The 13,078-nt window shown below is 47.0% G+C and overlaps 1 protein-coding gene across 1 annotated transcript in view; it reads right to left on the bottom strand.

Moving 5' to 3' along the window:
- Window positions 1-13,078, bottom strand: part of LOC308068641 (uncharacterized protein) — a 46,287-nt gene that overhangs the window by 20,076 nt on the left and 13,133 nt on the right. The window contains exon 2 of the mRNA XM_080399581.1: window positions 3,313-3,375. Within this exon, the coding sequence (XP_080255707.1) occupies window positions 3,313-3,375 (63 nt within the window). The remainder of the gene's footprint in view (window positions 1-3,312; window positions 3,376-13,078) is intronic.

Below are 13,078 nucleotides of genomic sequence, written 5' to 3'. Positions count from 1 at the left end.
TTATTCCTCTCTGTATTAGTTGAGCCAACTGTTGAGTAAGACTGGCCTAAAAGAAGGCCTTGCTGAGCAACAGAAGGAGAAGCTTCAGAGAGGACCACACACCCCATGGGACCCCAGCGGTCCAGCTGTGTATTACCAGTTTGCTAGTGCATCAGTGAAGCAATGGTTAGAAACAGGAATACAGGCTTTCAAATGGCTTTTGCCAGCGTCCCTCTCAAGAAAACACACATCTTTCATAATAGTCACCATCATCAGGCAGATGGGGAAGTGAGAGTTAGGAGTTAATACCACTCATATCAATAAAAATAAATCAATAGAGTATTTGATAGAACACCATAATAATTAACTTCTCTGCAGAGATGATGGCGACTTCCAGAATGAGAGGGCTTAAAAAGAGGACAGAGTCCTGCCAGAGGGTACATTTTGTTGGGGAAAATTTACCAATACAAAAGAATTACTTATATCAGGAATTTGTCATTGCATGAGGCATGGCAAAATTGCATACAGGACCCTTCCCATCTTTGCCATCTCTTGCAAATTGGTGTTATTTCAAAGCAGAAAGCAAATGGGGAAGGACTACAGGGTGATACACAGCACAGGGAGTTTGAGGGAAGTCTCCCAAAAGCTGCTCAGTCTAACAGAACAAATCAGAGTATGCCTGTGCCAAGTACAAGGGGGGAAAGGAAAAAAAAGGAAGTAAATATATATCCTGGAAGGAAGTGCTGTACAGAACCAAATGAGGCTTTTTGTATGAAGGAAAGAAATAATCGATGCTTTTCAGGCAGAACTGATACACGCTGCAAGTGATGGAAGAGCAAGCACTACACTGGCCTAGCTGCAAGCACATTCGTTTTTCTTTAGCCTTTCAGAAAGCATTTCCAGGTGGCCCCAAGAGGAGGAGAGAGCTGCCAGCCTCCCACATCTGCTGTGGGAGGGCAGCAGCTGAGTGGCACCCAGCTGCCAGCTAGCCCCAAGCCCCGTCTATTGCTGCCGATGGAAGGAAAGATGGAAAAGCTGAGGGAAGCCAGCCTTCACCTGAGGACAAGGGACACCTCCCTGTGATTCTGCTGGAAACCAGAGCCATATCTCCTTTTCCCCCTTTTTGGTTGCATTTCCACTACAGCCAAAACCACAGCACTGCGACGCCATGCAAGCTGCCTGCTGTGGTACAGGATGTGACTGCCATCCTCCCCACCTCACAGCCTTACAGGGCACATACATACCTGTACTGCCACCACATCCCTCCTCCATCTCTGCCGCTTCCCACACATCCATCAACACGCACATGAGGTCTAAGGATTTACCCCATCATAAGTCCCAAAATATTTTAAAACAGCAAGAGATTAACAGAGGGACAAGCACTGCTTCTGTACAGACTGTGCTGTATCTGCTCCTGCAACGGGATGGAAATTCCCCGTTCCCCTTGGCACACCGACAAAGGGGAGCAAATAACTCAAGACATAAAACTTGCTTCAGGTTCACTACAACAGAGCTGCAGAGTGAAAGAGCCATTTAATGCAATCAAGACTACCTAAGCAATCTCAGCCACCGAAGCAAAGGGAACATCAGTTCATTTTTGAAGAAGCCATGTTATTGACTGGAATTTAGATTATGTACCTACTTTAGTGACCTTTTCCTGTATCTAAATTATTTTTAGACTGAAATTTTTATTCTGGACAAAGTATTGAATATAAAAAAATATACATATGCATGTATTTCATATATATGCATATACCCCAAACATTTTTTGTGAAGTAAAGAAGCTACTGATTCATAAATACAGCGAGTTAGCTGTTCTCTGAAGAATAACCTAAGCAGTGTGAACATGCACTACACAAGAAACCTTGAGTTTAGCTCTCTGAGATGAGAACCTCCAATAAGGATGCCAGCAGCCTCCTAACAGATCCAAAAGTCTCTTATTCAAAACTATCCCACTGTGCACACACTGAAGTAGTATTCACTACCAGTGCTGCCAGGACAAAATACACCTGAAGTCCAGCAAAGTGCTGGAGCAAGAGAAGTTTGTATGCATTTTAAGTACCAGTAGACATAAAAATATACTTTTATACTCACTTTCCTAGACTTCTGGACATCTAGGGGGGGTTGCTGTTTTCAGACCGCTCAGAGGATTATGCTGTTTCCCTGTTTCACAGGACAGCCACCACACCTCCACATCAGAAAGACCTATACAGGTCTCAGAACCATCATCATCACCCTTCCCCGGGCTACACTCTACAAGCAAAGAGCTGGTTATGGGTATAGTTAAGACTTACACAAGATGATAGTTACAGGTCAACAGCAAGAGTAGCAAATACTTTACAGTGGCAGCGCAATATTACATTTTAAACAATTCACTCACTTTTTATCAGAACAGTCCACTGTCTAGTTGTTCTTTTGGGTCTCCTGATCAGAGCAAACCTGCAGCTAAATGGACAGTGTTAGTGCTTCTTACCTCTTCCCAGGCAAGGGGACTATCCTGTCCTGGGTAATATGCTCGTTTCACAATTTATGTCCCATTGAGAGTACAGCAACGTACCAAACCTACACAAGAAACCACTAGAATGCAGCAAGGTATGCAATCCAGGAAGAAGCACAAATACCAAAGCCAAAACCTTGGCTAACGTTGAGGAGCTATGCTGCACTGAAAGCTATCAGGAGAAAAATCGCTTTCCCTACTTTCTACCACCGTTCTACAAAAGCTATGACCTTCAAAATATTGGCTTTTTTTTTTTTTTTTTTTCTTTAGGATTCAAAACAGCCTGCTTCATCCAAGCTGTCCTATAGATCAGGTGACACTCTGGCAAGAGAGTAACAGTCGATAGCCATATTCCTCAATGGAGCTTTTATTGCAAGAATCAAATGTTGTGTTTCTAGTCTCTTCCACATTCACTTGAAGTAATGAAGAGCAGCTACTTAGAAAATGTTCTTGCAGCTATTAGGGAAGCTTGCTTAAGAGTGGAAAGCCAACTTTCTTTTAAAGTAAGCCTCTTGAAGGTCCTGCCGAGGGAAGAACAGATGGAAAGCAGGACAAAGGACAACTCTGAACTTGAAGTAGGCTTATGCTGAAAGAGCCAGCAAGGACACCACTGATGCTGAGAGAAGTCGCGTGTGTTCACAACTGGGCTGGCAAAACCCGCCTCAGGAGTGTCATGGCTCACCTTCGACTGAGATCTCCCCCGCTAACTGCTGAACCAGACTGAACCCAACAAGAAAAGCAGGCAGTTTTGCCTAAGAAAAATGCACGAGGAGGCCAAAGGAAATGGGAGATGAACAGCAGAGTTGGAAATACTGCCGAACAGTGTTGAGTATTACCTGGGCTACAAGAAAAAGCCAGCTGCCATGATGTGAAATGCAGTGACGGGAGAAGGAGGGCGTCTGCGAAAAAACATACGGAGTTAAAGGAACACTAGCTATATTTATTTATGTTACATTACATTTACTCCATCTCCAGGATTCGTGACCATGGCCTAACGTTCAAAGTTCATATTCCTAGCATGCTGATGCTGTCAGCACTGCAGCGAGCAGATCTGCTGAACACAGCCACCACACGGGCTTTGGACCTTTGGCAGACCAGGTCCAAACCTGGTACTTTTGGCAACCTACGTCCAAAGCAGGGCACCAGATCTGCTCCCGTGCGGCAGAGCCATCGCTAGAACACACCAAAACCAGCAGGGCGGGCCGAGCCTCTCTGCAGGTGACCCGCTTCCTTCAGGGGCCGCACGACCGCCCGCGCTTCGGGGAAGGAACGGCCAGCCCGCGGCGCGCAGCGCTCGGCCCCGCTCGGCACCACGGAGAGCTCCCTCCTTCCCGCCAGCCCGGCGGCCGCGGGCACCCACAGCCGCCCACGGCCGTGAGGGGAGCGGGCTGCGGGCCTGCCTTCCCGCCGCGCTCCCTCGCCCCCCGCCTCAGCGCGGCTTCACACCCCCGGGGAGCCGTGCACGGCCCCGGCACGAAGAGACTGACAGGTGTCAATCACCCCCCTGGTCTTTTCAAGTCGACCAAGCGGCCTAAAAGGGAGAATAGGAAGCTTGCCACCAGACAGTCGTTTTACTCTCAAAGCAGGACACCCCCCTGCCTCCCCCCCCCCCCCGCCCCTTTTCACAGACTAAGGAATTTGTACACAGAAAAATTACTCCTGACAGCACAAAATAAAAAAAATGGGGACGGCATGGTACAAGAACTTATATGCATGAAGAATGACGCCATCTTCCAAAAATACAAAGAAATTATCATGCTGGCAATAAATACAAGACAAAGCCGAAAAGAAATATTTTACTTCCAGGCATGTTCATTCATACATCTTGTTACTAGTGAACCTGGTTCCTTCATGAACTCAGGAGCAGCAGCAGGAAAAGCATATAAGAAGATTATGTTAATACTATATTTAAGCATATGTAAGGACAGTGAATGAAATACTGATTATTCACTCACGTAATTCAAAAAAAAAAAACAAACAACCACTTACTAAGAATAGCTTTCAGGGGATAAGAGAAGAGAAACTAGGCTGCAACACAAAAAAAAAAAAAAAACAAAAAAAACCAAAAAACCAAACAACAAGCCACAGCCACGGTAGTACTTGCTATCCCTCATTATCCACATTCATCAGCACTGAGGTCTACGGAAATCAACTTTGATATAAAAGCATCAAACAGGGATAAACTACCTAAAGACTTTCAGACTAATGCGCCCTTTGCACAGATGGGAAGCATTTCCACTTGTTATCATGGCAAACAGCAGAGCTGGGTTTAACGTAACTTCTCAGATTTTGGCAAAGAGGTTCAAAGACATGGGGTGTGTGTAGGGAATTTGCAGGCTTCACTGTGACGGACAGACTGACAGACCTCAGGAAATAGCGGGGAGGCTACTGGGCTCGAGCTCCCACTGGTCCAAGCATGTAAGGTAGGCTAGGGAGTTAAAGGATTTTCTGCACTTTCTTCAAAGTGCTTTTGTCTGTGGGAGACTTTGCTCCTTTGCCTGTACTTTGCCAAGAGCTCAGGCACGCTTTCGCTCAAGTCAGCTGCATTTTCCTGTTTCACGATCTTAAGAGCTGCTAACTCAGCGAAGGGTCCCGATTTAGCTTCTGATTAATCCAAGTCTGAACACTCATTAGCAACTGAGCCACAATCCAGTTGCAAACTCACAAGCAGCAGACATCTCCCTGTAGCTCAGCCCTGTGCTTGCCATCCTCTGAAGGGAGCCTGGGCACACACTCCCACCTCGCTCCTCCACGCAAGCCGAAGCACAGAGGTGGAGACAAGCAGGAGGCTGATGCAAAATAAAATGCTAGTGTACACACCCAACACACGACTGCCAGGATCACTGGTTTGAATTAAGCATTAATTTCCAGCTCTGCTTTGTTATCAAAACACAGTATCACACAATATCAAACTGCAGAATACCGCTTGGTGCTGGTAAGCGGCATGAGACAAAAAGCATCTGTAAAAACACAACTACAAGAATGTCTGTATAATACACATTAGATCCCAGGAAAGCACATCTGCTCTCAGCACTTGAACGATACCTTCGTTGGCTATTAAGAGTGCTTCTAACCAAGAGAGGGCCTGCAGCTCCAGAGAAGACATCAAAGCCAACGCTGCTGAGAAAATATAAGTGTCATGCCATGAGGCTGCCTTGAAAAGCTTGGGTGGGAACAAAAAAGGGAACATGTTTTAGCCTAGCTGGAAAAGACCCTCGTTTAACGTGGAATGTGACCTTAAGTCAGTTGCCTGCGGCTGCACACCTTAGAAACAGCACCCAGACTTTGTGCAGACTACACAGGCAACAGGTCCAAGGGGAGGGTCCAACAGGACCTGCATGGAGTCAGCATCCAAAAGGGGACATTCAATCAGATTGCAAGTTTCAGCTACCAAAACTACCAAAATTTAAGTGAGAAAATGCTATTTCTCATACAGATTCAGAAGCTGTCTTTCTCAGAGCTCTCCCTACATAAAACCCCTTGCTAGTTTCCGTAGCATGGAAAATGCATAAAACACACATGCTTAAAAGTTCTTTCCATGGTGTAAGCTTGACCAAAAGCTATCAGGATTTTAAAAGTGAGTAAGTACCTGACAGAAAAGAAGTTATGTCCTCCTCCTTTGGTCTCCCAACGTGAGCTACTTGTGTGTGTCACGTGCAAGCTCTAAAACTTGGTCAGCAGGGGAAGGATATAAACCCAGTTCCCCCATGAAGCTAGCTTTATTACAAGTTTCTCACAAAGCACAGTTCAGCTACTGTTTTTTGTTCATTCTTCTTGTTTTTCAGAGACTCAGATTTATCAGTAGTGATCCTCTATCTTTTAGCTGTGAAAAACATGGTAAGTCTAAGGACAAAAGCAGCATTGAAATGTGTTACCTTAGTCTGGGTTTGATCAGTATACATTTTTTCCTTCCTATCTTCCTAAACGCATCCAGGGTGGACCATACCAAGGCTCCATCATCTCAAGGGCTATACTCTTCCTTTGGCAACTGCTGCAAGACCAGAACAAGCCTGCAGAGATACTTTCCTTCAATACTGTCACAAGTCCCTGGTAATTTCTGCTCCACAAATCTGCTGTTTTATGGTCTGTACCTTGGCATTTATATTATCCCTAGCTGGAGCCTTCTGCTAGGGCTGCCCGTGTTTATTTTCCAGCTAATCTGCACACTTGTGCAAACTTCATTAATGAAAACACAGGGCTAATCATGCTGTTGAATTAAAGATCCTACTGTGCTCTTACTGGGAGTCATATAAAACCTTTTTTATTTTTCTTATTAAGTACTCAGTACCTGTGTTCACTATTTCAGGTGAAAAATAAAAACTCATGTTGATTCAGCATGGGCTTTGTAAACAAAGATTTATTGAATCTCCATCTAAAGAAAGTCAAAGATATTTTTTCCCCTCTAATACTTTCCCAGAAGACTGTGCCCAAATATTAAAGTATAATTAAGCACGGAAAAAGGCTGTGAAAGTTTAAACTTAAAGACTAATTTTTTTCATAAAGATGGGGAGCTGAGTATTTCAACCTAAATAAAAATTAACCTCATTTCAGACACACTGAATGCTTTCAGTAGAAGCTCTTTAGAATACAAGAGGCAGGTACTAATTGTCTCTGCAAATCTCAAAACTTAAACAGATTAAACAGGGAAAAAATACTTCTAGCTGCCACACATTCCCTATGTAAAAACTTCATTTTCACATGCTATGTCTGACAAATGAAAGAAACTAATGCTTTCCATAGTTGCTTGTTCTCTTTTTGATCAAATTTTAAACAATGCATCTCTTCCCAGAGCTGAAATGACAAAATTAATAGCAGAAAGGAGGAGGGAGAGCCACTGGGAAATTAAGAGTCCTAGCACATGTAGAGTTTGGAATGATGATAAATTGGCATCGGTATAGTTCTCAATCCTAATATTACCAAAGGCCCATCGCAAAATTGTTTATGCAACTTAAAGTATTACAATAACAAAAGCAACAGACAGCAAGGCAATGAGAGAGTACACCCCGAAATCCAGCAACAAACTCATCACCAAATGAGGAATATTTCTACTTTCCTTTAACTTCAAAATACGGTATATTCTTCCCACATTTTCCTCTGAATGCGAATACTCAGGATAGTCGGCATCTTACCTACAAGAGTCAAGATACGGGTTCAAGAGCTACATGATGTTAGAACCTCTTTAAAGTAAAAAACAAATTAAAACAAGCAAAAAAAATATTTTCCTGTTTCAGTATGCCTCAAAACCGAAAAGCCTTAGAAACCGAAACAGCCAAGACCATCAGTACAAGTATCTTAAGTTTGTACTGGTGCAAACAGGAAAAAGGTGATGCTCTTCAATCCCCTGAGAAGATCTTCCTTTTGCATCTCTGCCAAAACCACTCCGCACAGAAAAATCCTGGCCTGACTGTTTATGTGGCACCTACAAAAGGACATTATCCCAGGCACCTGCAAGAGCCTTTACAGTGAAATTTTAAAATCTTCACTCATCTCCCAAGGGGCAGGGTGAAGGATGGTACCCAAACCCTTTTGTTTTCTTCTGTCACCTATAACAATGCAAGATTGCTCATCAGATTACTCCTCGCCACTTTCACAAAGGAAAATAAGGATACTCAGCTTCTACAGGAACTACTTATGAAACTTGATTTCCTGTTTGTCTCCCTACCACAAAGATCTTCTGATGTCTAATAATATATTTGCACTCAGCCAACAGCTTTTCTTCCAGCTGAGCACTAACCTGAGAACTTCCCTCATGCAGACTTCTCACCACTTACCTGTGACATCTCTACCCTCTTGCCAAACTTGATGGGACTTTTCAACGCGGTGACCAACTTCATTCAGGGGTACTGACAGCGTGATGCTTATGCAATAGGAAACCAATCTCAAAAACACAAGGACATAGCAGGAGTTCCCGACAAATCACTTGTTCATGAGGCAATCCTGATTTAAAAGCACGGACAGCATCCTCACTTCAAGAAACAGAAACACAAAGAGAACTAACCCTACAGCATCAGGGAAGAAATTTCTCCCCAAGGAAAACTGCACCATTCTTCTTCAAACACATAAACAGAAAAAAAAATACATTAAATAAATTAAAATACAATTAAAAAACTAACACAACCCACAAAGACATAAAACCATAACACCATGCTATCAAGCACAAAGGGAAGAAGCTTCTGGCCTCTGAGCTCCCTGGCACTTCCAAAGATGCTCAGTATCACATCTAAAAAACTCAGTAGTGATCAGCTTCCACCAACACGCACATAATTACCAAAAGCAGCCCGACATTCCCAGACCCCTCTAGCCAGCACATACCCACAGAGGACACTTCTGTAATTGGGTTATTCCCTGGCTCTGCTGGCAGCGGGCTGGACGTGCATCCAAGGGGACAGCACTGAGTCACAGTCCTCGGCAGCCAGCACTGACTCAGCCCCACGCTCCCCGCCGGGAAAGGAGGCTCAAGGTAACCCGCCCAGCTTCTGTGGAGGCGATGAATTCCCTTTGCACAGGGACGGACAAATGCCGCGGCTGACCTGGAGGCAGAGAACGTAAAAAGATCCCAATTCCCACTGCAACCAGATATCCTTGAGAGGACGGCTGTCGGGAACATCACTCAGACAAGCTCAACTCCCAGAGTAATATCAGTTATGTGGCTTTCTTCTTTATTTTTTTTAATTATTTTTTTTTAAATGTACAGATGTGCTGCTGCTTTAGTCAGCTACAAACCCTGATACTCACAGCTGGCTCCTGCCAGCACCTACAGCTTGCTGATGGCCTCTTCAATGATTCAAACTGCAAAACCAAACATTTCTCATACCTACCACACAAAAAATCGTCACTAAAAGGACTGAAAAAATGCACTGTGTTGTTACGTGGTAGGAAGAAGCAAAAACCAGTCACACTGTATACAAACAGGAAAGAAACTCACTTTAAAATGTCATTTCATTTGCTTACATAATCAACTTGCCAAGCTTTTTTTTTTTTTTTTTTTTTTTTGTCACACAACATTTTATAGTATAAAGGTATTTCCTTTAAAACCAAGATACATAAATAACAGCTTCTACTGATAAATACAATCCAAAACCACAGTTTTAATCTTTGGTACTTAAACTGAAATCCATAGAATGGCAGCTGGATGGCCTGAGTTTCAAAGGTGCCAAGCACTCACCGGTTTCAGTAGTTGCAGAAAACAGCAAGTGCTATGCATGTCTCTTCATCAGACCGCTCCTTAGACATTCAAGAAAAGACCCTCACCTAACGTGTCAGGGTCCTGCAGCAGCCAAACTGAGCTCAAATGCAGGGGCCATCAACCTGGCAGGCCACACTCATTGCTACCACCTGGAGAGAGCCTACTTCAGCCTCGCCTAAAACCCTCCTAGCACAGAGAAGCACTAACATACCCATAGAGCTCCTGCAGCTGCTGAAACGCTCCTCATGGGGACACACGCACCCCTGCCACCCCCAAAAGTTCTTCAATTCACAGATTCGAACCAAAAACCACCAATACTGAATTGCTTAGAGGGCACATTATATTTCTGGTCTGTCTGGCAGCTCTCCGACAGGAGTGGTTGCCATCACCCCCTTCAACAGGAACCCCTCATTCCCACACAGGATCTGCGTGACCAGCTGACGGAACAACCGAAGGCACCAGTGCAGGGCATGCCAAGCACAGAGATGAGTTGGCTGGAGAGCAGCAGAGCCTGACCCGGCTGCAGTGCCAAACTGCGATCATGTCCTGCCTGAGCCAATAAGCCCAGCCATTTAGAACGTTTTATTCACTTAAGTCAAAACACAGTTCGCTTTTAAAAGAGAAAAAAGTCCCACTTGCTTATAATAAACAAGACAGAAGTACTCTAGAAGACTTACGTGCTCACAGCAAGCAAGAGGCCTGTCGCTGAAGGCTTACGGCACTGCATTTCCATTCCCGAACCACACACAGCCCACAAAAGGGCACTAAACTCTCATCAGAGCAGACAAATCTGAATAAGCCAGGGGCAAATATAAAAATGGCCTGAGGTGGTCTGCGAGCGCAGCGTAAGCAGAGCTATCAGACACCTCCCACTTCAAACACTAAGCGCAACGTCCTCTATGGTACCTTCTCAAGTAAACAAGTCTTCATAAAGCAATTTCTCCTCTTGCTGAAAAAGCTGAGCTGCTCTCCCGTGAGCTGAGGAGCCAGCGCTTCTGCCCACAAGCCACACCAGAGAACCCTCAGCCAGCACGCTGGCTGCTGAAAAGAAACATTAAAAAGCACGTGTGCATGAGGGGTTAGGGCCACAGCTCATCTGTTACGCTCTGATAAACCGTACTGCAAAACGTGAGAAAAATCCTCGCACAATCCTTTTTCTTAATTAATGAAAGCAAGAATTGTGCGTTCATGCAGCTGTGCTTCAACAAACTTGGGGAGGGCATCCCGGGAGGCCAGCCTTGCGAAGCTGAGCGCTGTCACAAAGAGCATGGGGTGAGCACACCAGTGCAAGCAGCGCAACCACGATCACACCTGAGCTGCTCTCTCCTCATCGCACAAAAACCATGGACTTACCAGCACAGATGGGTGCTAGCTGACAGAGCTCTGCTCTGACTTAACTTGAGGACAGTGCCGCAAAACAAAAGTCACCTGTCACAGTCACCTGTCAAAGCTAACTGCTGGCCACATTTCTGTGAACATGGCAGCCTACAGAGCATGAATTTCATGGAAAAGAGAGAACTTCTCAACCTTGGGCTGCCAGGAATGGCAGGAAGATTTCTGTCCCGCTGTGCCGGCCCCAGATGGCAAGGGTTACTGAGCTGTTCCTCTGGTCATCACACAACTACACGCTGTAAGGGCCAAGAACCACATTATTCGCTGCAGAAAAAAAAAAAAAAAAAGAAAAAATTAAACAGACAGAGGATTTGGCACAACCCCCAAAAGCATTTTGGACATCCTAACAGTAACAACAGTCATTCAAGACATGACTGTTTATACTACGAGATTCATTACACAGGAGGCCTGCCTATTTTTAGAGGTAGATATCGCTACAATTGAGTGCTAGATAAACCCAAACAATTATTTTTAAAGGGTATTCCATCACTAATTATTCTAAACTTCTGTGCTCCGTAGGTTGGCCTGCTGCCACTCTCCAGCATAACAGCTCGGAGAACGATGCTATGACTTCGCTGCGCGGTGGTGACAGCTAACTCACAGAGCAAGCAGCATGTCCGTACCAGTCTAACAGTCAGGGCGAGCTCATCACCGCATCATCACACCGAAAAGAAACAAAATTTAAAAAAAACACGAGACCGCAATTTTGTTTATGCTACAAAAAAACAGGAAGTTTTAATTTGCCACCAAAAGAGATTCCCTGAGGAATAAACGTGCAGCGAACAGTGGTGAAAGCCCCTGAGCAGCAGCACCATGTTGAGAGCCCCAGGACTGATGTCCAATAGGGCGTGAAGCAGAAACATCAACTAGGGTTTGCTGCTGCTTGGGAAGAACCTACCGGAGATGGGAAGGAAAGAGGAGGTCAGCTCCCGCACACGGCTGTGTTATCTGCGTAGAAGCCCAGGCTGAGCATGGTTCCAAGGACCAGCGTGGCTGCCGTTGGCTACGCTGCTCATCGATCTATTTTGTGGTTTCACCAGGCTGAGCCTGAAGTCCCGACTGCTTCGCAGGCTCCCCTCCAGCCACGCGCCACCAGCGCTCCTGCACCCTGAGTTCTGAGCCACGGGGTGACGGACACGGGCAGAAAGCCAGGCTCGATCTGGCCCGCAGATGCCCCTCAGCCACCGGCCAAGCCAGACGCCCTTTGGGGGGGAACCCACTGCGTCTCAATTTCTAAAACCGTGCATGAACGTTTTTTTTAAGCAAACCAGACTTTTCACGATATTGTAACTGCAGTTTTGCTCCGGCACAGCCTAAACCCAACCAAATCCCGGAGGAACACCGAAACCCCAACCCGCCAGGGGCGAAGCAACAGATGGCACGACAAAAAGAAGGGCTGCCAGGGTGCTTGGACCAGCCAGGGGAGAGGCGCTGCGGGGCGAGCCCGCATTTCACGCCCGAGCTCCTCTCGCAAGGACGCGCCCGCCCTCCCCGCTGCAGAGGGCGGGCAGCGGGTGCCGGTGGGGGGGGCAGCCCCGGCTGCTCCGGAGGGGGCACGGCGGTCCCGGGCGGCCGGGCGGCAGCCGGGGGAACGGGAGGGGAGGGCGGCCAGGCCACCGCCGCGCTCACATTCCCCGCCAGCGGCGGGTTCCGCGACAGCACGGCACCGGGCAGAGCAGGTACACCGGTCCCCGCAGCTACCGCGTCCCCGGGAGGCAGGAGAAGGCGCCAGGCTCGGCGGCTAAGCCCCGCCGGGTGGCTCCCCCGGGGCGGGCGACCGGGGCCAAACTTCCCGCCGCGCCGCCACCCCCTCAAAATGGCTTCGCCGGCGCCGCGGCCCCTGGCCGGGTAAGACCGCCCGGGAGCCCGCCCCCGCCCCGCCGCCGGGCACGGCCGGGCCCCGCGCCGCACTGCGCCCCGCCACGCCGCCGGCCGGTACCCTCGCCCCGACCCGCCGCGCTGCGCTCAACAGGTGCGGGGCGGCCGGGCCCGCCGCCACCGGCACCTGCCGCCTCGTCAGGACC

Source organism: Falco punctatus, assembly GCF_963210335.1.
Source record: "Falco punctatus genome assembly, chromosome: 8".
NCBI classification, from domain to species: Eukaryota; Metazoa; Chordata; class Aves; order Falconiformes; family Falconidae; genus Falco; species Falco punctatus.
The sequence above is the reverse complement of the archived record's forward strand: the minus strand, read 5'-3'. Positions and strand labels throughout refer to the sequence as shown.